Source organism: Alosa alosa, chromosome 15 (genome assembly GCF_017589495.1).
Source record: "Alosa alosa isolate M-15738 ecotype Scorff River chromosome 15, AALO_Geno_1.1, whole genome shotgun sequence".
NCBI classification, from domain to species: Eukaryota; Metazoa; Chordata; class Actinopteri; order Clupeiformes; family Clupeidae; genus Alosa; species Alosa alosa.
In genome coordinates, this window is record NC_063203.1 from 8488775 (window position 1) to 8513619 (window position 24845).

At 46.0% G+C, this 24845-nt stretch overlaps 1 protein-coding gene across 1 annotated transcript in view; it reads left to right on the top strand.

Moving 5' to 3' along the window:
* usp32 (ubiquitin specific peptidase 32) overlaps positions 1 to 24845 on the top strand; it is a 46670-nt gene that overhangs the window by 11971 nt on the left and 9854 nt on the right. Inside the window, 22 exon segments of the mRNA XM_048264536.1 lie at positions 2439 to 2544; positions 6099 to 6217; positions 7655 to 7814; positions 12770 to 12901; positions 13397 to 13504; positions 14349 to 14464; positions 15198 to 15260; positions 15430 to 15513; positions 15724 to 15785; positions 16172 to 16274; positions 16638 to 16862; positions 17333 to 17500; positions 18376 to 18516; positions 19282 to 19399; positions 20820 to 20974; positions 21397 to 21453; positions 21455 to 21479; positions 21684 to 21758; positions 22461 to 22599; positions 23144 to 23249; positions 23790 to 23963; positions 24517 to 24691. Of these exon segments, the coding sequence (XP_048120493.1) occupies positions 2439 to 2544; positions 6099 to 6217; positions 7655 to 7814; positions 12770 to 12901; positions 13397 to 13504; positions 14349 to 14464; positions 15198 to 15260; positions 15430 to 15513; positions 15724 to 15785; positions 16172 to 16274; positions 16638 to 16862; positions 17333 to 17500; positions 18376 to 18516; positions 19282 to 19399; positions 20820 to 20974; positions 21397 to 21453; positions 21455 to 21479; positions 21684 to 21758; positions 22461 to 22599; positions 23144 to 23249; positions 23790 to 23963; positions 24517 to 24691 (2611 nt within the window).

The window sequence follows — 24845 nt, forward strand, 5'->3', positions numbered from 1 at the left end:
CAGCAATCACACAGGGAACAGAAGGGCTCAGCTCGGGCTGAAGTGCAAATGGATTTTATGTATTTAGCATAGAAATGTTTTGCGTTATTGCACATTATTGCATTTTTGTGGCATGCATCATGTTTAAGATTTCTTTAACAATATGGCTGTGGTCAGAAAGAAATGCAACATATGTCCTGTCCTAACCACTTTTCTTTGACCTCAATGGAAAATGGCATGAGGTGAAGGAAAGATGTGAGGGAGAATTCATAAGGACAGAGGAAAAGACAACCACGGTGTTAAGAGCAGCCAACTGCTTTTACACAAGGCCATGTCATTATCTGACCATGGATGTTATTGACATGAGTCTTTAAATATGGCCACTGCAAGGACCTGTGCGATCACACTATCTCCGTTCCTTTAGCAAAGAATGATCTACCGCAGCCTATGCTGAAGAAGATAAGAAAAGGAACCATCCAGACATTTTTGCTTAGCAAGATCATTTATTATCGAGAAAAATAATTTTTGATTTCTGGTCTTGTATCATATCCAGATCATTGCATTCAATTGGGGTACCCTATTTATCTGCAGCCTATTGTGCAGTCACTTTGCCATGAAGGTGCAGAGCTGCTCTACTGACATGAGAGCCATGATCTTCTGTTCAGTAGACAGACGGCAGTGGAAGGTACACTGTTGTTATGCCCACATTATAAGCCAAGGGCCCCGCACTGCCACTCGTGTTTTGGGTTTCGTATAGTTTTCATGGTATTTGGTTTACGTGTCTGGTGTCCATGGTGCCCATACAAAAGAAAGACTGTTTACAAATGTGCAAGCCTATTGACTGCTCCTCATTCACCTCAAGGCACAGCGAGGGCTAAACGGGCGTGTGCCTGTTTTGTTGTGGTGGGCATGCTTGGGCTTTTGTTTTTTGCTCCCCTAAGCACTGGCACAATGCATTTTGACATCACATCCTGTCTGTGCAATTCCAGACGAGTGGGTTCCAATAGGAATATTCTCGTTTATGTATTCCCCCCTCCTCTCCCAGCGCTGCAGCCACAGATGCACTGCAGCACTTAGTGGTTTATTAGTTATCTGTTCCATGCTTCTTCACCTCACTAAATGAAGCAGGGCTGGATGCTGTCCCAGTCTATCATTATTTATGGTGGTGTTAAAGTGAAATGTGTGGAGTCTAGCAGCGTCCACTGTTCCCATTTACAGTGAATACCCCCTTCCTCTCTGTGTTGGGCCCTCTTTGTGTCCACAAATAGATATGGGTAAATGGAGAATGCTTACATAAATAACACGAATCCTGTATTTGAGACATCTCAGAGGAGGGTATTTATAAGCATGTGAAGGCATGGCGGTGGCCCAATATGGAAATGGGATCGCAAGTCTGTGAGATCCAGCAGACATGCGCAGGGGAGCGGTTTGAATTACGCCACACTCTCTCAGCCTGACACTCTATGACTACTCCACCCACCCCCAACACACACACACACACACATACACACACACATTGACTTACCATCTCTCCCCCTCAAGCCATGACCTCTGCCCCTACCAGAGAGTGCAGTCCTCCCTGATGTATGGATGGACGATGCTGTTGAGTTGCATTAAAACAGATTGTGGAAGTGGCTTCGCCTCTGATTTCAGACATCGGTAGGCGGAGGGCTGAGAGAGGAATAGAGAGGGAGGAAGAGAGACGGACGACTTCAGATGAATCTTAGCAAAGCCCTGCACAGAATTATTGATTCAGTGCCTGTTTTTTAGGGCCTGGCTGCTCTCCAATCCCCCCCTCACACACACACACACACACACACACACACACACACCTGCCCCATTCACTTTCTCTTCACCATCTCCACCTCATTCACTGGCCAGTCCAGGTGTAAAGCAACCAACCAGGAAGGGGACAATGAATGTGCGAGCAGGTGGAGGTGTGTGTGTGTGTGTGGTGGTGGGGGGTGTCTCAAGGGAAAATCAATAGCGGCACAGTGTGGCACACACCCAGCGTGGAAGAGTGGAGAGAGAAAACAGTGGAATACGCAGGCGACAGCGAGCAAGAGCCAGAAATTGAGCCTTTCATGTTGACACTGTCAGGCTGTCCCCAGGGGCATCGCTACTCACACACTACCAGACAGGATGTGCTTTTCCTGGTGTGTGTGCCTGTGTGTGTGCCTGTGTGTGTGCCTGTGTGTGTGCCTGTGTGTGTGCCTGTGTGTGTGCCTGTGTGTGTGCCTGTGTGTGTGTGTGTGTGTGTGTGTGTGTGTGGAAGGTGAACCACTTTTCTATTTTACCTAAACATTACCCATATATTCTGACAGATGACAGACGGTCTGTGTATGTATGTCTTTCCATCACAAGCGCCACTCTGCCCGCCTCTGAGAGATATCGCAGTCTGCACTCCCAACATGTTTGTGGGGGGAAATAATCCACCGAGCATCTCCTCTCTGTTTCAGGTGATCTACACCTCATTCGGTGGCACCTCCAAAGGGCTCCACTTCAACAACCTCATCGTTGGGCTGGTCCTGCTCACTCGAGGCCGAGATGAGGAGAAAGCCAAATGTAAGTCAGCCGACCTCTTATTACACGTCTTATTACACATACTATTGCTCTCTTTCATGCTTTTTTCTCCTCACGACATATTAACAATATTAACAGTTTGGTATCAAAGAGCGCTAGCTGGTGCGCCGACACCCCTGCTATTTGGGGCAAGCCTCTGATGTGTGTATTTTTAGATTGGAATAAAGCTTTCAAAACGTGTGTAGACTCTAAACCTGGTCTGCCCACATCTTCACAAAAAGGATTCATTATTCATGCAGGCCTGCCTATGTGTCACTCAGGCAGACTTTATATATGTTCCACAGTGTCACTTTAGATGTTGTCTTGCCTTGGCTCAGTGTGGCTCCTGGTTCATCCTGAATGTAAATGAAATGTATCCACGTGCATACATGTGTGTGTGTGTGTGTGTGTGTGTGTGTGTGTGTACCACCCCTCCCTCTGGTAAGGAAGTCTACTGTAGCCTGAACAGGCAGAGGTCATTAGAGATGCCCTCCAGCCCTGAGGACAGGTGCAGCAGAGAGGGAGATGAGAGCGGGAGCAGGTATGGGGGAGGAGGGGGGGGCAGTGTCTGACAGGTCAGGGTGATTGCTGACAGGACATGATTGATGGCGAGCTGCGGCTAGTGGAACTGACAGGCGCAGAGCCTGTTGGGGCTCTGATAAGCTGTGTGTGTGTGTGTGTGTGTGTGTGTGTGTGTGTGTGTGTGTGTGTGTAGTTGGAGGGCTTCAACTCGGGGCCCAACAGAGATAGAAGTCAGCTAGTTTTACCTACTAATATTGTAATTACCAAAGAGGTCAAATATCTAGGGGTGCTAATTCAAACATCGGTCACAGCCATAACTAAACTGAACTACACCAATATTTTGAGAAAAGTTGAGGATACAAAAAGATGTTCTGCTCTCCCTGCATCTGTCCCGTCTCGCATAGCAGTAGTGAAAATTAATATTTTACCACGCATTAATTTCATCTCCTCTATGCTGCCACTATCTCCGCTGAAGGATTACTGGTCCAAGGTTGACTCACTACTCACTAAATATATTTGGAATGGGAGACGACCACGTATAAAACACACCACACTAAAACATAACAAGCTAGAAGGAGGCTGGGCACTTCCTAACTTTAAATACTATCACTGGGCATTTACCATGCGCCCACTGAAGCAGTGGCTGGATCCAAATTCTATATCACCATGGCAGATAATAGAGCAAGACATAATTGCTCCCATTAGACTTAAGGATTTTCTGTTTTCTGGTCTCTCCATTAAACATTGTACATTGAGGTATGGCCCAGTATTGACATACATGCTTCAAACATTTAGAAAACAGGGCTCCAGACTAACTTTTTGCACTGGTGCGCCTAACTTTTTTTCTTAGGTGCACCATGACTCATTCCTTTTTGGCGATATCTGTATCTCTGTCATTGGGGAAGGCCTTGTATGCATTGTTCGCAATTTTAAAACGTCTTTTCATCTGCAATGACTCCTTTAAATTTGGCGCAAGTGGCATTCCTGTACGTCGGGATTACGTTCAAACTATTTTTCTGGTGAATAATTATTTCAGACTGAACTTGGTGAAGGGAAGTTTCACTAGGCCTATCGTAGGCAACAATAAACTTGATCATCATCTCGGGCTCGTCTGATCGGTTTGCTGCTGCCAGCCGCCGAAAGTTAGTGGGGAGAGGGGACATTTATCTCGGCCCATGTGACCACACTGTAATGCAACTGCATCCACTCTGTTTATCCGACGGGTTTTTGACCTCTCTCTCTCTCTCTCTCTCTCTCTCTCTTGTGGCAGCCGTGGCCTACTGGTTAGCACTCTGGACTTGTAACCGGAGGGTTGCCGGTTCGAGCCCCGACCAGTGGGCCACGGCTGAAGTGCCCTTGAGCAAGGCACCTAACCCCTCACTGCTCCCCCCCCTGCCAGCTGTGGTTGCAGGCAGCTCACTCCCGATTAGTGTGTGCTTCACCTCACTGTGTGCTGTGTTTCACTAATTCACGGATTGGGTTAAATGCAGAGACCAAATTTCCCTCACGGGATCAAAAGAGTGTATATACTTATACTTATACTTATACTCTGCAGCACACGCATTTTCAAATTTACACACAGGCACTGGGCCACGGCCAATCAGAGGGGAAGTCCCGCCCTTCACTATCTGTGATTTGTTTAAACCACGATATTGGCCAAATATGTGTCTGTTATTGAACCAAAGGTAGAGTTTCAATTCTGGGACACTTTTTCCTCTCTCGAATAGCTGGTGCGACCGGTCGTTCTCGATTTTTTTAGTCGCACTTTTGAACATTTAGGTCGCATATGCGACCAAATTGGTCGCACTCTGGAGCCCTGGAAAAGTTGAGAAACTTGTGGGGTTTACATCGAAATGGCATAAATCATCTCCTGTTTGGCGTAATAACAATATATTGTCTCAAAATAAGCCATTCACTCAAAGTTTATTGGCAGAGAAGGGTATATGGGTCATTGGAGACTTAAATGGTAGTCACTCTTTACTAAGCTTTAATGAGTTGGTTTCACTTTATGATATCCCTAGACATTCCTTATTCTTTTACTTCAGACTTAGGTCAGCTCTTAACGCACACAAGGTTGTATGGGGCTCAGAGATGAAAGAGCATCCTCTAGTCAGTTGGATACACGTGGCCCCTAAAAGCGTTGTCTCTTTTCTGTATGCCAGGCTTCTCTCATATTTGTCTCCTAAGCCTAGTACATTGGCATGGGATCGTTCAATGGCACTCAGAGGTAGAGAAATAGACTGGGAAGCAAGCTGGGATAACATATGTAGCTCCTCATAATCCTAATCATCAGTTTATTCATATTAAGATATCTCATAGAGCTTATCTTACTACTAGAGTCAGACACTTCATCGGTCAAGCTCCACATCCATTTTGTACTTTGTGCTCACAAAATGCTTTGGGGACTTTTATGCATATAATGTGGGACTGCCCTAAGATTTATGATTTTTGGAATAAGGTGTTACAGTCATTGTCTGATCTCATTGATATTCAGCTTCCTATGGATCCTGTTTTACACCTTCTCAATGATGACTCTAAACTTGAATGCATGAATGAAAGGTCTAGAAAAATTTGGTTAGCTGGTCTAACAGCAGCCAAAAAGATCATTGTTCAAGTTTGGGTTCCACCCCACAACCTAGCCCATAAGCATTGGCTGAAAACGTTCTTAGAGATTCTTTTTCTTGAACTTTCTTCTGCCAAGATTAATGGCGCTACTCCTCGGACAATACAAACTTGGAGCAATGGAATTGCCAGAGTTCAAGACATTTTACTGGAGAGAAACTAAGTGGACTGTTCTATACTGACTGTGCTACACGGATAGTTGTGTTGTATCCCATGTGGTAGGGGGGGAGGGGGGTGGGGGTATGTTTGAGTTTGTGTATCTGTATTGTAACAATGCCTTTCATATATGTTGTTACCCACCAAATACAATAAAAAATGAGTACAAAAAAAAAAAAAGGTTGCGAAGCATGTAAGCTAAGCTTGTAAGTTTCTCTCTCTCTCTCTCTCTCCCTCCCTCCATGTCCCTCCTGCAGACATCTTCAGCCTGTTTGCCAGCGAGTCGGGCAGCCACATCACACGGGACGATGTGGAGAGCATGCTGCGCGCTGTGGACGGCCAAGTCCCGCCTTCGCTCAGGAAGTGCTTCGCAGAGGTCAGACTCCCCACCCCCCCCCCCCCACCCCCCCTGCGATCGACACCCACTGAGCAGTCACCTCTTCTCCCCTCGCCTGACACTCTTCATCCCTCTCTCTCGACCTCACCCTGATCAAGCCCATTAGCCTGCGTGCTCATTAGATTTCTCATTTACTTTCTTGTGACTAACGGAGGGAAAAAAAACCTTAGAGCCCACAAAAACTGGAACTGGAATTTAAAACGAGCTGAGGAGGCGAAGTTCAAAGCACAAAATATTCCAACTTCAAATGAGTTTCCCTGTATCAGCACTGCTCTGCTCTGCTGAATTGATGTTTCTCAACAGTACAGTGGGGGGAAAAAAATACAAAATTGCCTTTTCTTTTTTTCCTGAGCTTATTTCTTCCCCTACTGAGATGATGTTTTGGATCTTGTCCTCGGCATGGCAAGCCTCAAAAAAATGCTTGTCTTGAAACGGAAGCATTCTATTAACACTAGGGAATCTATTCTGATTTGGTGATGGAGTTCCCATATCAGGATTACCGGCGGGGGCTTTGCCATTTGTAATTCCGAGCTCCCGTTGGCCTTTGCTCCGCTATGGCAGGACATTGTCAATAAATGCACTCAGTTACTGTGTGTGCATCAGGCCTGGGCCGTCCAATGTCAATGAGAAACATGACCCAGTGACACCCTGTCTGTAATTATACAACCCTGCGATAGCGCACCCGCTAACTGGGAGCAACCAACTTGAGTTTGTTGATCTGTCTCTGACATACATTCGAGATAATCTGTGCTGAGTTACACACAGGACTCGTCTACCATAACTTCAGGCATCGCCTTTTCTACCTTCTATATTTAATTTATATGCACAGTATGTGGCCTGTATACAGTATGTTCGTTTTGTATAGTTATGTATATGTCTGTATGCTCTTTTGGTTACTGAACTCATGAGCAATCAGTTGAGCCACCCAGGTGTGCATCACTTGACTGGATCATGTAGCCTGGAAGCAACCCTCTCTCTCACACACAGACACACGCACGAATGCATGCATACACACACACACACACACACACACACACACACACACACACACACACACACACACACACAACACAAACCTAATAGCAGTGTGTTGTGTGGTTTTTAGCGAGCCTCTGGCTCTGGGCCCTTCAAGCACATCTGCAGAGGAAGTCTCCATCCCCCAACCAGCACTCCCCTCCCAATACAACACAACTCTCTCTCTCTCTCACTCACACACACACACACAAACAGCCTTTCACATTACAATTCTCATTAAGAAAATATTTCCCAATCCTCTTAGCTATTGATTTCACCCAAGTATATGAATACCAAATGAATGTTTTTCACTCTCTCTCTCTTTCTCTCCCTCTCTCTCTCTCTTTGTCTTTTTCTCGGTTGGTCTTATTGTCTTTTGTGTTGGGTTCCTGCCTCTGCCAGGGAGAGAAAGTCCATTACGAGCGCTTCAGGAACTGGCTGCTCCAGAACAAAGAGGCTTTCACCTTCTCACGCTGGCTACTGTCCGCAGGCGTATGCGTCACCCTGACCGACGACAGCGACACACCCACCTTCTACCAGACCCTGGCCGGGGTCACACACTGTGAGTGGCAACACTACACACTATACACAAAAGTTCACAAACACACACTCGTAAACAAACACACACACATACCCACACACCATAGAGAGGGTGTAAATATGTTCTGGATGTTGTCAGCTGCTACGGTAGGTTTACTCACACACTATCTCTCTGTCTCTCTCACACACACTCATTCTCACACACACACACACACACATAAACATACACACATACACACACACTCTCTTTCTGCCTCATAGACTTACATACTTATGCATGAAAGCACATTGTGAATAGCTACAGTACACCACCCACCTCTGCTTCTCACCAAGCCATGAATCATCTTGACCACACACACACACACACACACACACACACACACACACACACACACACAGACTTCCCTTTTGCCCTCAGAATTCCCACCCCACAAGAGGCTCAGCAGTCGGGACGTCTGATCTCTCATCTCATCTCATTACCCACGTGTTAATGCAGAAGTCTTCCTCATTAACACAGAGAGAGAGAGAGAGAGAGAGGGATGGAGGGATAGAGAGGGGGTGGAGAGAGAGAGAGAGGGGGATGGAGGGAGAGAGTGAGTAGGATGGAGGAGAAGGAGGGCTGCTGATCTGTTTATGGTGCATGCATACCAATGCAGGAATAGCGTCTCGTCTCAACTCCCAACCAAATTGATTTTGTGAATGCTGCAGGACTTTATCCCCCATTTTGTCACTGTCACCAGCCGGAGTGCCAATGGTGATTATTCTGAGACGAGAAAAGAGTCATTAGTGACGTGGAACAGAAACTAGCCCAGCTGCTCACACACACACACACACACACACACACACACACACACACACACACACACACACACCCTGCCATGAAGACAAATGGGCTGTTGCAGATGTCTGTACACGTGCAGTGACGGAGTGACGGTTGCAGCTCCTTCTAGTCACTCTTCTTGCACCCCCCCCCCCCCCCGACAGACGCAAGGCATTAGCAGTAACCCCCACCCACACCCCACCACCACCTTCACCACTCTGGTGCGCAGGAGCACTGCTCGCTATGAGCTAATTACAAGTGACACAGCCACACTTAGCACCCCACACGCCACGCCTCTCACCCGCCATCCCTGCTGGGTGGGAGGGACGTCTTCACAGCTGTCAGCCGCTGCCTATTCTACTTTAGCCACACACACCACACACACATATATATATATATAGAGGCCCCCCCACCCGTACTCCCCACCCCAGGCCACTCTTGTGTAGAGAGAGAGAGAGAGAGATCAATCACTCTTCTCTATTCCTTGTCCTCAGTCTTTTTTATGAATGTATTAATTGCACAGCCTGCGTAATGTGCTGTAACATGTTGCAAGAGTAGTGTGAAGCGCTGGCTGTAAGTAGGTCTGACTTGCTCACAGCATTTCAGACATGCAGTCCTGGTTACTGAAGAAAAAACAAAAACTGGGACTTCCACTACAGTGGATCCCCAAAGGCATCATGGCTCTGCATTTAAATCGTGTGGAAAAGGAATTGTTGCACCTCGCTACATCAATCCAGGCACGTCTGCTTTCCCTAGATGTGCTTTATTACGTTCAGTTTATTCAACTAAACACTCTGAGTCAGATTTACACAGGTTCAGTTCTGGATGTTGTGCTCTGTTCTTCTCTTTCATTCCCATTTGACATCTTGGACATGATCGCCTTGCAACGTTTTGAGTATCTCAAAATCGCTGTATCATGATGGCATCCTTATCGTAGGTCATGTATAGCCATGTATAGCATGTATTGTGATTCACTCGGAGATTCCCACGGCTACTTGTTTAGCATCTTTGCTAACCCCCCATTTCTAGAGCACAGACCGGCACTACAGTTCATCTCCATGATCTGAGCTCAGTCATCCCCATGTTTACTGTCCACTCCCCTGTGCCTGTCTACATATTTTCCTCCTATTGTTAGTTTGAAGGCCAAGGCCCCAACAATATGCCAAAGAGGAGATAAAACAAAAAGGCAATTGCTTACACAAATGCCCAGGTAAATTTAGCCTGGGTTTGTTTTGTCAATCGAGGACATATACGTGGAAGGATCCCGTCTCGAGACCAATCAGGGAGAGAACCTGAGACGGGGTGTGTAATCTGCTGCCCGCGGTCCAGCTTATCCTCTTAGCGCAGCGAGAGAGAGGGCTGTGGGGCGTGCCGGGGGTTGTGAGGTGTGCATGCTCTGTCAAGGTGTGTGTGTGTGTGTGTGTGTGTGGATGGATGTACAGTAGGTGTATGTGGGGGTGTGGATGTGTGTGTGTGTTTGTGCATGTCTGAGTCTGGGCACTTTCCAGAAAATGCCTAGCCATGACTCCTTACCTACCACCTGTGGAGTCATGGTCCGTATGACACAGGATGATGTTGGCGTAGTTACGACGGAGAAGCGTTATGGGGACAGCTGGTGAAATCCTCAGATACGGAGAAGGGATAGAGTCGTGACCCAACGCTGGGCTTGTTTTTGTTTTCCTTTTGGCTTGTTTGTTTATTTGTTTGTTTTGATTTTCCTACCTTGATCGGAAAACCGCGTGGAGTCTACTATGGTACACGCCACTTCTAGCGACGAGACCCTTGATGTTTACAGTGGAATATGGTATGGTTCCTCTGTTGCCACTCTGACAGAGTAGCACCTCTAGGTGGGTATAGGCATCTCTTTGACATGAACTGCAGTTGACAGACTCACTCACAGTATATCTGTGTAGCTCTGTTGCATCTTGTGTACGTCTGAATTCTGGAACATGCCACTCTTGTTGCATCAGACAAGAAAGAAACTGCTTAGACATTTTTGGACAAGCCTTTTTGTCATTTGATGACTTAGAAGAGTGACATATGACTGACACACAACAGTATGTTTTCCCTTAACGCTACTTGAAAACTAAGAATTTCTTTTTCTGTGAAATTGTTTCTCCTCCAGTCAACCTTTTTAAAGAACAAAAAAAAAAGCAGAACTTTTATTTTACAGACACCCAAACCTATCAGAGTGTAAGTGAATGTTAATGGCCGGGCTTTGATACACGGCGAGTTTTGATTTCTGAAACAGCCCTGTTATTTCGGTTGTGCCGTGGGCATGCTGCAGTCTACGTATGGTTGAGCCTGTCAGGTTTTCAAGCAGACAGAGATAGAGACAGATGAGCAGAAACGAATGGGCAGAAGCTCATCGCTTGATTGCAGCGGCGGAGCCCCCTGCTCTGTGGTGGATGTCATGTTTGATAACTTCAAGGTACGTGTGCTGAACGTCGACCCATCCAGAGGCAGTGTTACCAAGCTGCATCAGACAGCCAGAAAAGAGATAAGTCTTTAGCGTATCGCCGAGTGGTGTGTGGGGCACTCTGAATGGCAACCGGTGAACGATGGTCTTGCATTGATCCATACTGTAGGTAATGAGTTTTATAGATCAGTGGTCACTCGCCGCTGCACCCGGTCATGAATAATGCCCAACTAGATAAGACCGCTCTTATTTTGCCCAGCTTGGCTTTTATCGCTGAGCTAATCATTGCCTGTTCTCTCCGACCGCAGTCATCTATTACCCTTAGCAGCTGATGGTATTAAACACACATTTATTGGAGTTTCACTAATATTGGGAAAAGCTAAAGGGAGAACAGGCAAGTGGTTAAGTATTTGTTGGAGGATGAGTTGAAGGCATACTTAAGTGTGCATTAAGGACATTAAGTGTGTCGTGTCTGCTTGTAGGATGTAAACCGGCTCCTTTATTCTGTGTGCTTGTCAATTATTCATGGGCCTCATATCATTTCTGAACTGCTCTCTCTCTCTCTCTCTCTCTCTCTCTCTCTCTCTCTCTCTCTCTCTCTCTCTTTACTCTCTCCCTCTTACTCCCACTCTCACTTCTAACACCATCCCTAAAATAACAGTCTGAATCATTGATTTTGTGCTTCCTGGTCAGCCAGTGCAGCTGTAGTTTTTGAACCTTTGGATTCCTTTTCTTCTACTTCTTCCTCTCTGTCTTTTTTTATCCCTATCTTTTTTTTCCTTCACTCTCCCAGCCCCCTTGTCCCTCTCTCTCAGGTTTAAGTCCTTCAGTATAATACAGAGAGAGAGAATATGATAGTATATAGTGATAGGAAACCTCCCAAGGAAGCAAGCATCTACATTTGCACATTTCCAACATATTTCACTTGCTGGTGTAATCACTGAGGTGTTTTTTACCTCCACCAAGGTCAGTCCAGACTCTGAACATGAAGCTCTTGGCCATGAGTGGTGAAGTGGTGGGAAAGTCCTGGGCAATCCCCTCAACCTTTCACTGAAACACATGGACACCTCCTCCTCAATAAGCCTCCCAGCCATTTGCCCTTACACTTTTTATACAGCTAACACCAGAGGCTCCCGAGATGGCTCATACAAAATGACCTCATCTTTATTCATTTGTGTTTTTTGGTCTGTTTGTTTGTGTACTGAAACCCATGTGATTTGTGTCTGTGTTTTGACACTTACTCTGTGCGTTTATGACTCAAATGTTTGGGAGGGAACTGTTGCAGTGCCTTGCAATCCTATTAGGCCTAATCTGAGGATTACGGTGATGAAAGGGTAGTCGACCAAAGGGCTTCTTAACCTCCCCACTCCACTCCATGCTCTATATAGTGCTCCTCACTGGGCATTTAGAGTTGAGTCAGGGTTTCACCTAGCTGAGCCGCTGCCCTCAAACCTATTATATAACAGCCCGTAAGATGTCAGCAAGATGGAACAAATATTTTGCTAACTGTCTGGAAATGCCTTAGTATTCTCTTTTTGGAGTGAAAGGTTGTGCAGGAAAACACACACACACACACACACACACACACACTCATACATTGTTATTGGTAATGACTCATCTTGGCCCTCTGCTGCGGCTAGCAGAAACATAGGGGCCCAGTTTTTTTCTACTAAAGGAGGCCAGGCTGGAAGTCGGTAATCATGTTTTCAATCCATCTTTCTCCTTCCTGCCCCTGCAGTAGAAGAATCAGACATCATCGATTTGGAGAAGCGCTACTGGCTACTGAAGGCTCAATCGCGGACGGGTCGCTTCGACTTGGAAACCTTTGTCCCACTGGTCTCACCTCCCATCCACGCGTCTCTCGGTGAAGGTAATGAAATATGCATAGGGCCAGGGCTTGAAAGGGGGGAAGCTGCCCTCCGGACAGACTTCCCTCATGTTCACATTAATAGGTCCTGGCAGTCCACGGACAAACAGGCAGTCATAACATACAGTTGGGCAGCTTATATTGGGGTGGGGAGCATTTTTATCACAATCATATTTTTTTTTACTGAATTCATTGGGTGTTCATGTACTGATTGGCAGGTAAAAAGTGTTCTACTGCAAAAAGTGTTCTACTGCTGTTATTCTACAAAGAAGGGAAATCTTATACAACATACTTTTCAAGGACCAGAAAAACATGCTCAGTCGTTTTCGACTTTCTTATACACAGTGCTTTGTTCCACCTTTTTCCATTATTTCAGAATCTCATCTCTGGAAGATTACGATCAAGGAATAATTGGATTCTCTAGGTTAACATTTTCCTCCAACGTGTTTTTTTTTTATTATTCTTTTTTTGGTTCTTTTGTCTTCTCTGTTCTGGCAGGCCTGTTCCACGCCTTTGATGAGAACCGGGACAATCACATCGACTTCAAGGAGATCTCGTGCGGCCTGTCTGCCTGCTGTAGAGGGCCTGTGGCCGAGAGACAGAAGTGTAAGCCCCCCCACACACACACACACACACACACACACGCACACACACCACCCCCGCATGGCATGCGTTTGAAGAGAAGGCTGCTTAGTGCAGCACCACATCCCTTTATAATGCTCAGACTTTAGCTCTGTGTGTGTGTGTGGGTGTGCGTGCAAGGCTTCTTATCTCATTTATCACATTTTAGCAGATACGCACATGCTGTGTGGTCAGTGACATTTGAATAACAGATGGTGTAATATTATTAGAATCAGTGGAGTGATACTGGAATAGAAAGTTAGTTAATTTAGTTAATAGTTAGTTTATTTCAGACAGTTGGCCATATCTTCTCATTGACAATTACTTGACAAGTTTTTTTATTTATTTTACTTTATTATTATTATTATTATTATTATTATTATTATTATTATTATTATGATTATTATTAACACTTTGTTTAACCAGGGTAATCACATTGAGACAGAAGTCTCCTTTATAAGTGAGCCCTAGTCAAGAGAGGCTGCAGGTAGAAGGTATACGAAGCCACATACCACTTAAAAACACAAGACAAAATACTGATAGGAAGTAAACAGAATCAGAAGAAATTGATCTATGGCAAACACAATCTAAAGGCAAACACAGTGATGACTTAAAAACACTTCCCACAATCCAACAATCTTTTAAATCAATAAGTGGAATGAGTAAGTCAAGTCAAGTAAACATATAACACTCTATTTCACTCATCTTGAATAATTTCTCTTTCTCTCTCTTGGTCTCTCTCTCTCTCTCTCTCTCTCTCTCTCTCTCTCTCTCTCTCTCTCTCTCTCTCTCTCTCTCTCTCTCTCTCTCCTTCTCTTGCAAACCCCAGTCTGTTTCAAGGTGTTTGATGTGGACCGCGATGGCGTCCTGTCCAGACAAGAGGTCCACGAGATGGTGGTGGCCCTACTGGAGGTGTGGAAGGACAACCGCACGGACACCCTGCCTGTAAGTGGCACATGGGCGGAGGGGCACGAGCAGGGGGCAGTGGGGGAGGGGGGTATACAGCCCTCCTGGACAAATCTCATTACTCTCACACAGCAGCACAGTGTTCCAAGTCATTTATTAGTCAGCAGTGCAGCTGTCTGAACTACGCAGTTCCTTTATTTTATCTATCTATCTATCTATTTATTTATTTATTTATTTATTTTTCTTTTTTTCTAAAGCAACAACCTAAAACCATTTCCTGTGTTGCATAAGCTATGCACAACATTTCAGACACTCATGCCATTATTTTCAAAGTAGGTTTTTTTTTTATTATTATTCCTCTGCAGTACTTGGCAAGAACTCTCGAATGGCACTTTTTTGAGCTTTTTAGGATTCTAATTACTTGTGGAAGTAAATCTGCAGTCTCTCTGCCTCTCTGTTTCCAACAGAAACTAACACTCACCCACTCTCTCGCTCTTTCTATCCCACTCTCTCTCTCTCTCTCTCTCTCTCTCTCTCTCTCTCTCTCTCTCACGCTCTCTCTCTTTCTCTCTGTCGAGCTTGGCTTCAGAAGGCAGTGTGCGAAATTGATGTTCCCCCTGGGGGTTGAAGTGGATGGTGTACACGATGATGAGGAAATAATCTTCTTTTATGAAGCCTGCCTAGAACAACTTAACTGTCAGTACGGCAGGCTCATTTAGTTTTTATTGACTGGTTGTGGTTTCATCTGCTCCCCTCCTTCTCATCTTCCCAGGAACTGCTCGCCAATGTGTCGGACATAGTCGAGGGGATTCTGAAGATGCACGACACCACCAAGGTGATTGCCGTCAAAAAAACATCTTGATTCATACTTTTATCATTTCTATGTTCTAGAAATTGTTTAGGAATTTTACTTGATTAATCCTCAGACAGTGTGAAGTCGGTTGTGCCACCAACTCTTGTAGTTTGTCTTTTCACTGACGTTCTCCATTGCTGTGCTCTTGCAGATGGGCCACTTGACCCTGGAGGACTACCAGATCTGGAGTGTGAAAAGCGCCCTTGCCAATGAGTTCCTCAACCTGCTGTTTCAGGTCTGATAACCTTCACACAAGGCTGTTTACAGATGAATGCACAGTTTATATAAATCATAAATAATACCAGTTGTAAGTAATAATAAAATGGTAATCCTTTCGCATTTTCTTTCATCACCTGTAGCGTTGATGTTATTGTCAGATAATAAGTGATTTTGCACACGTTTGATCTTGATCTTCACATTCCTGTCCTTGTCATGAAACCCACAGGTGTGTCACATAGTGCTGGGTCTGAGACCAGCCGCTCCTGAGGAGGAGGGCCAGATCATCAGGTACGCTGTCCTCTCACGCTCCCTCTCAATCTCTACATCTCCGATCTTTTCCATTCATCAATCCATCGAGGGTTCAACTCTCAACAGCCCCGTCACTATCGTTGTCTAGTCCAAACCTCTGACATGAAAATCTGACCAGTAACACAATGTGAAAACACTGCAGATGTACCAGTATGTCAGTTTTACGTCTGTGAACGTTCATGCAATGGAATCATTTGTTCTCAGAAGCCATAGTGGTCATTCGGCCTAAATCCCTTTGTCCCTGAAATGAACAAGAGTCCTCCTGACATCCAAGTAGGCTGACCGGGCAGCCTGGTAGCCATGTAATGTGATTGTGCTGGTGAGCGTGCCAGGGCTGACGTGGGTGTGTGATGTGCTCTGTCCAGGGGCTGGCTGGAGAGGGAGAGCAGGCATGGGCTGCAGGCGGGACAGAACTGGTTCCTCATCTCCATGCAGTGGTGGCAGCAGTGGAAAGACTACGTCAAATATGTGAGTCAGTAAGGGCAAGAGAGAGGAGTGTAGGCGGTGATTTAGTATGATGGAGAAATTGTGCTCTCTCTCTCTCTCTCTCTCTCTCTCTCTCTCTCTCTCTCTCTCTCTGTGTTTCAATATATTTAGGGACGGACTAAACATCCATTCAGTTGCTGAATTTTAAACTAGCATGGAGGAGATATTGTTTCTCTCTCTCTCTCTCTCTCTCTCTCTCTCTCACTCACTCTCTGGTATTCTAGGTTTGAACATGGCTTCAGTTACTATGACGTTAATCATCATGGGAATGCATTTCTGTGTTGGTCTTGTGTGAATATGTGGGAAGCTCCTTTCATTTCATGCATTTTTTTTGTTCTCTCTCAGGACAACAGGGCCATTGTGGTGGAGCAGCCGTCCATCGTGGGCGCGGGCAGGAGGAGCCCCCAGTCGTGCGCCAGCGCGGAGCCCGCCTCCACGGCCACCTCGCGGGCGGGCTACAGCAACGGCGGCGGGGTCACCCGCTCGTCCAGCTCCTCGGAGGAAAAGTCGTCTGACAACATCTCCAGCGCGTCCGAGGCCGCCGAGAGCCCCAACACTAGTGAGTGGGCGGTGGAGGGTTAGAGGCCTAGAGGGTTGTGTGTCTCGATTAAAGACCTCAGCTTTGTGTTTGAGTGGATGCCATTAGCAGACATGCTTTGTCCAGATTCAAACCATACATGCCCCAGAGATTAACGTTCCCCCACAGGATTTCACTGCAGGGGTTTTGTGCAATGTGTGCAGTGCAAGTATTTGTGGAATTTGGGGGGATAAGAAGTGTCTGGAAGTATTTTGGGATATTCATGTGTCTGAGTCTTTTTTTCCCTTATTTACCACGACAGTGGGAAAGGCAGTATTAAGTCGTCAGGGCTTAGTCATAAGTCTCTTCTTTCATCTGGTTTCGTCAGGGAAAAAAAAAATCAGAAAATGACTGGTGTCATCACTATTTGGAGTGTGTGAAATAGTTGTACGTTCCCTCATCTATGCGCTGCCATGGTCATCACGGCTGTCTGATGTCACTTCCTTCTCAGGTCTCATCCCAGCACATGAGCTCGTCGGCCACGGACCTGTGCTTCGCACGTCAGCACAACGCCTCGGACAACAACAACCAGTGCTTCTCCAGTGCCAACGGACACCTGCCCACAAACCTCACCTCACAGAGACCCGGGGCCATCGACAACCAGCCGCTAGTCCTCACCGAGCCCATGAAGGTAGGTGTGTGTGTGTGTGTGTGTGTGTGTGTGTGTGTGTGTGTGTGTGTGTGTGTGCGTGTGTGCGTGTGTGTGTGCGTGTGCGTCAGCATAATTGCCATCACAAAGCACATCAGCAGAGTAGCACTTTTACTTAGAGGGCTGTCACAATTGGTGCCATAGCTGTTGTGTGAGAACTTTTTAAGCCCCTTTAAAGATATGCAAGACTGCTTATAGGATGAGGTGTTCACAAGAAGAATAGCGCAGCTACAGGCAGACATGCAGTAAAGCTCGTCTGACTCTGAATGAGGAGCTCACGTCTTATTCAGAGTCAAGAGTCAGGCTCAGCGGCAGCTTTGACCCAGTGGAACAGCACAACAGTGCTGGGTTATTTTGGTCCTGTCAGGGAGATGTCATGCAGTCTCAGGGCCAACTCTGATTTGCACCAGACACTTCCAAACTTATACCACACCACCACCCCCCTCTATCTACCTCTCTCTCTCCCTCCCTCCCTCTCTCTCCCTCCCTCCCTCTCTCCTTCTCTCTTCCTCTGCCCCTCCCAGCCGGTGTGTTGCTCTTGTCAGTTATCTCCACAGAGCCAGACCGGCCGGTGCATTAGATGAGGCCTTATCTCGGACATCTGAGAAGGCCAAAGTGTCCCCCCTCCTCTCACTCTCTGCTCTCTACCTCCTCCCTCGCTTTCTCCAACACAACGCGCACAGGCACCTCCGGATGAGTTGTTTGAAGCTTTCTAAATAAAATTGCATTGAATTGAAAATAAATTAATTGAAGGCTGTCTTTTTCTCTCTCTTTCTCTCTCTCTCTCACTATTTCTGTCCTTCTCTGTCTGTCTGTCCTCTGTCCACCTCTCCCTGCCCTCGTCTCCCTCCCAACAGGCTCCAACACTCACCATGGAGGGTGGGCGGCTCAAAAGGTCCCCGCCGCTGACCGTGGGCCGGGACTTTGAGACCGTTCCAGAGCCTGTGTGGAGAGCGCTCTACCACTGGTACGGTGCCAACCTCAGCCTGCCACGACCGGTACGTCGACACACAAACACGCACACACATACACACCAAAACCCCACCTCAGACCTGTCTGAGCCTAAAGTAGTCATTAAATGTTTAATTAAAGAACCCATTTGGTCAAATACATTACCAAAGCACAATAACATGAAGATCAGTGGTGTTGGGAAGCTTAGTAGGCCATCAGTTGTGTGCCATTGCCCTAATGGTTAGAACTAATTGGAGCTTTAGTGAGCTACATTTAGCCCTGTGGTTTAGTGATGTGTTATGCTCCTGCCGATAGGCCTTATATCAACCTTTCAGACCGCTTTTGGCTTTGGCCTGATTAGACTGGGTTGTTTATAGAATCAGATTAGTTTTGTATAAAGGTCTTCATACACTCTCATGCATGCATACTAGCTAGAGATTACATACTAACAGTTAGCAAACAATCACAGTCTTTCACTCAAAACAGCAGCGCTGATGCATAGCTGTCGTGACTCTTGATCTTGAGCCTTTTTTTTTTCATGAGGCATCATTATGTGATTGTAATTATGAAGTGTTAATGATCTCTGATACTGATGGACAGTATCTGTTTACATTCATGTCCTGATATGAAAGTTACTGTGTGTTATCCTGTTGAGAAATCCAATCACCTTGGATCAGAGGCTGAGTCATAAGTCGCAGCAGTAAAAATCGCACCTGAACATTTTGAAGCTTATTCAGAGACTGACGACAAACCAAAAGCAGAGCATGTGCTTGACTCTGTCATGGTGCTCACTCCTGCGTCCCCCCCCACAGGTCATCCAGCACACCAAGACGGGCCATCCGGAGCTGGAGCTCTTCCCCCGTTACCTGCTCTTCCTGCGGCAGCAGCCGGCCACGCGCACCCCCCAGTCCAACATCTGGGTGAACATGGGTATGACCAGCCTGCGCATGTTCCCCGAACACATACCCCGAGGTAACGTAAGCCTGCAGCAAGAAGGAGGCCCTGCCCACCTCCTCATCTTCGTCCTCCTCCACCTCGTCTTCCTCCTGCTCCTCTCCTTCTCTGAAAAACCCCAGTGCTCCTAATCATCTAAAACTGCTCCTGACTGGACCTGCTGAGCAAGTCGCCCTGGAGCTCTGACCAGTGCCCCCACCTAACCCGCCCATCCCCCCCCCCCCCCCCCCCACCAAATGGGTTGATTAAAAATGCACAACCGTAAATGTGATCCCGGCCGTCCATTGCTGTCCACATGAGTGCCTGACCGACATCCAGCAGCTGTCATCTCTGCAACCATCACTTTAAAGTTGACATCTGAGCTTTTAGGTCACATGCAGTGTGGTAAACAAGAGAGGGAGAAGGGGGGGGGGCAGAGAGAGAGAGAGAGGGAGAGAGAGATCTGGGTCGCTCCAGCTAAATTGAATAGTGCTGTTCTGGGCCCACTGTGTATGGTGTGTATGTGGGTAGACAGCATTAGAGGTCCAGAATTAATCTGATTTTAGGAGCTATCTGAATGCCTGGGGGCCCTGAGACATTGTAGGAAGGGCGCTCAGTTCCCTGTGCTATCTCTTCCTCTCTTTTCCCCCTGTTTCTTCCACATCTCTCTTTGTCTCTCTTCTGTTCACTCTTTCTTTCTCTCTTTTTCCCCTGTTTATCTGTTCTCTCTCTCACTCTTCTGCTCACTCTTTCCCCTCTCTTTCTTTTTCCTCTGTTAATCTCTGTTCTCTCCCTCCCTCCCTCCTCTCCTCTCCTCTCTGTTTGCTACACTGTCATCAGAATTGATAGAGGTGCACTGAAAGGATGCCAGCTCAGGGTGGTCCTTACTTCTCAGAGCAGAGTAGAGGCACAACAGCAGTGTGGGGTGACTCTCCTCCTTCGCTCTCATTTGTGTCTGTAGCCCAATCAAGCATAGCCAGCTGGTGTTCTTCCGGTGACTAATATTGATCATTTGTGTTCCAATCATCCTCCCCACCGAGTTGATTCATTCTTACCTTTTGCCCTTTCTTGCTGCTACCTTACAACTAATCCTCAGCTTTGGAAAAATGCAAACAATATCCTGATTTTTCTGCTGTGCTTTTTTTGTGATTCAAATGTGAAAAATATATTTTTTTTTAAATACTGTCCTAGATTATATATAGTTTTAGTCTATGAGTAAGTGATTTTCAGTGGGTTTGTTCATCCCAATCCATTGGCAAGCCCTTTGTCTCAGCATGCGTAGAAAAACTCCTCTACGTGCAGTCTGTTCCATCGACTTCTTTCCTAAAGGAACATGACAAATGTTTGGCTCTTCCTGCTGCCCTCCCTCTCTCCCTCCCTCCCTCCCTCCCTCCCCCCCCCGGGTTCCTCCCTGCAGGTAACGTGCCGTCCCCTAATGCCCCCCTGAAGCGGGTGCTGGCCTACACAGGCTGCTTCAGCCGGATGGGCACCATCAAGGACATCCACGAGTACCTGTCTCAGCGGCTGCGCATCAAGGACGAGGACATGCGACTCTGGCTGTACAACAGCGAGGTGCGGTCCTTCTGCTGCCTGGACAGAGCAACTGACTGGACACTCACAGAGTGTAGAACTAACTGATTGACCTGGTTTCCATTATTGATTGATATACAGATTGATTTTGACAAAGATTAGCATATGTATGGCATTCGATTATAATATGTGTTTCATATGTATAACTTGTGGAATTGAATCCAAGGCATTTTAATTAAAATGACAAAACCTAAAAGCGCAAAGCCCTATGGCTTATTAGGTACCCTTTTGTCGGTTCTTTACAAGCCCTTAAAGGACGGTTTGATAAGAGACAGATCTGTCACTGTGTAAATTGGGGGCATTGGGGGTCATAAAGCCCAAATGAAATTCCACCCGGCATGAAAGTCTGACTCTGATGAGGGGAGACTAAACGGCCGAATGCATTTTTCATGTGTGCAAAACAGAATTACCTCACCCTCTTGGACGACGAGGATCACACACTAGAGAGTCTGAAGATTCCAGGACGAGCAGCACTTAGTAATTGAAGGTTTGCCCATCACTCCTTTTATCTCCGTCATGTGGATTAATTAACATTTTATCTCCAGCAAACGGAGGCTTGTGGAGCTCAGGAGATAATACGTCAAATCTAGCATAAAACAAGAATGAATGATTATGTTTTTTGTTAAGGGAAAGTATAATGGGAGTGCTGAGGAATGAACTGTTAAAAGAAATATAATCTCTTTCCTTCCAGTTCGAAACAAAGATATGAGCTGGCCTGAGGAAATGTCGTTCATTGCCAACAGCAGTAAAATCGACCGTCACAAAGGTAATGCCCCTGTGATATTTCAACACTGCAGGAAGTAGGCCTATCATTGTAACAGCAAATCTCTGCTCTCTTGATCATTTGACCAAAAGGCTAACCTCTAAAATGCTTGTCCTTTTCCTGCACCATGTAAAACTGACCTGATGAAAGCAGAAGGTATGCTAATGCCTAACTGTTCCTTTAGCACAATTTGTAGAATTAATAACTATTAGATAATGGGTCATTCAGCTGGGTCAGCTTGTTCTGAGTGAGTAGTGTTCTTAGGAGTTCAGCAATTAGAAAGCGGATGTGACCTTGAATGCCCCGTAGTTCAGTAACACCCCCAGGTTGTAAAAATTGTGAAATCACGGCAGTGTTGGCACACACAACACGCTGACGCCAATGTGTGTAAACTGTGATCTGTGAAAGTTCAGCGACTCTCAGACTCCCTGAACAGTGGCAGCACGTACTGCTAACATATCGATGCCATAAATCAACAAATTGATCTTCAATGTGTGGATTGTGTAATTTCCACAAGGTGTGTGTGTGTGTTCTAGGTAAGCACTCTGGTGGTCATATGCGTATAGGCAGCATTTTCTTTCCTTCTTTTACCGTAAAGCAAATCGCAGCTGCCCGTTAGACAAGCCTTTAGTGAAGAGCCTCATCCTCATCTTCCACTTCCTCTTTTTCCTCCTGCTCATCTTCCTCTTCGTCTCACTCCTTCAGTCCCCACAGAGAAGGGTGCCACGGGCCTGAGTAACCTGGGCAACACATGCTTCATGAACTCCAGCATCCAGTGTGTGAGCAACACCAAGCCCCTCACGGACTACTTCATCTCAGGGAGGCACCTCTACGAGCTCAACAGGTCAGAGGTCAAGCATCAATCCAGCTTTCACCAGCCCCCTGATATAAGCTGTGTGCATTCTATTACATATATGTAAAAAAAAACTATAACTATAACTAAAAGTACAACTATAAGTAGAAGGTCAGGTGTTGAAATGAGTGCTGTACAGTGTCCCTGTGACCTCAGATTTAGGTATGTCTGAAGTAGTTCTGTTTAGTGAGCATGCATCAAAATGACCTGAAGAGCTCCATGCATCCATCAGTAACATACAGAGTGCATACAAAATAATGTCTGAACATCTAAAAATATAGATGCATTATTGCAGAAAAAACAGCCTAAAATACCTCAATGCCCAAAACCTTTGCACAGTACTGTACATTAGTGCTTCCTCTTACAAAATATTTTGTTTTTTCATTGAGTTGTCATTTGATTAATGGGAAGTGATTATGGAGAAGAGTTGAATACACAAAAAGAGGAGAGAAGTGGCCTATTCCCATATGAAAGAGCAGAGTGGTGTGCTCAGCAGATCTGAGTCTGACTGCTGTGCTGTGCTCTGTCTGCACAGGACCAATCCCATTGGAATGCGCGGTCACATGGCCAAGTGCTATGGGGATTTGGTGCAGGAGCTGTGGAGTGGAACACAGAAGAATGTGGCGCCCCTAAAGCTCAGGGTAAAGAAGTTAAACTCTTAACACCTCTATCTCTATCTCTATCTTTATCTCTATCTCATTTTTGACAGGAAAGCTATTTTAGCTGTTTTTAAGTCTCGTAGGTCTACGATAGATGAATTGTATGTGAATGTTGTTTGCCTATTTAAGTTTGGTAAAATAAAATGAGCATTGCAGTGGATCATGCTTTTTACAAGCTAATAAACAATCTTCCAGCTTTTTAAAAAAAAATGTGATATGGAGCTTTGGTGACAGTTTGCGTAGGTGAAGATTTGGGTAAGATCTAATTGGTCATCCTGCATCACTGATATGGAAAGGTTACACTTGATAAATGAAAGTCTGATTCTTTTTTTAAATGTCAAAGCCTTTCTGTACCTCTCTCTCTCTCTCTCTCTCTCTCTCTCTCTCTCTCTCTCTCTCTCTCTCTCTCTCTCTCTCTCTCTCTCTCTCTCTCTCTCTCTTTCTCTCTTTCTCTTTCTAGGATTAGTGTATTTAATCACCAAACATTTGTCTTTTTCCCCCTCTCGCCCTTTGTTTATCTAGTGGACGATAGCTAAGTACGCTCCACGATTCAACGGCTTTCAACAGCAGGACTCCCAAGAGCTGCTGGCCTTCCTGCTGGACGGCCTCCACGAGGACCTGAACCGCGTCCACGAGAAGCCCTACGTGGAGCTCAAGGACAGCGACATGCGGCCCGACTGCGAGGTGGCCACAGAGGTCAGTGGTGTAGTATCCCACAATGCATCTTGCCGTCGCAGAGATAAGCAGTGCAGGGTTTAAAGTTCTCAGGCACTGTATCTGAAACTAAAGCGTGGCCCGAGCTGTTTCAGATTTAAAATGGGGGGGCTGTCCTGTCCTATCTGAGTAAAGGCAAAAAGCCCAAAAATATACTTTGAAAAAGATTAGAAAATCGATAATGATCTATGACTTTGAACATTTTCTAATAACTCTAACTGATTTCTTTAAGCCCTGGTAGTATACCCACAATGCATTTGGCCATGTCAGGCTTTTGGTGCAAATCATGTAAGCACAGAGAGTGGGGTTAATAGCATGATTGCTGGGTCTCAGGGAAAATCTGTGCCAGGCTACTTAGAAAGATATTGATGTCCTACTGGTAATGAAATGAAGGGGGAAATGAGGCAGCGAGATGCCATCCATCAGGCAGTGAAATCCCCATCCTCCTGAGAGACAATAAGGTGAAGCCGCTTGGTTTAGCCAGAGCAGGATTCATGCTCCGCAGGGATGTTCTGACGCTGTCGTGCTCACACAGGCGTGGGATAACCATCTGAGGAGGAACCGCTCCATCGTGGTGGACTTGTTCCATGGTCAGCTCAAGTCCCAGGTCAAGTGTAAGACGTGCGGCCACATCAGCGCCCGATTCGATCCCTTCAACTTCCTGTCCCTACCTTTGCCTATGGACAGCTCCATGCACTTAGAGATCACAGGTGAGGATCATCGGTCAACATGCTGATACTTGCACATCACTAAAAACTGTATCAACTCTCCTGTATAGTGTTTTTTGGGAAATGGACATTGATAATCTGATAATGACATGGACATTTTGAGCAATCAATGAGATGAATGTTTGTGAAACACAAT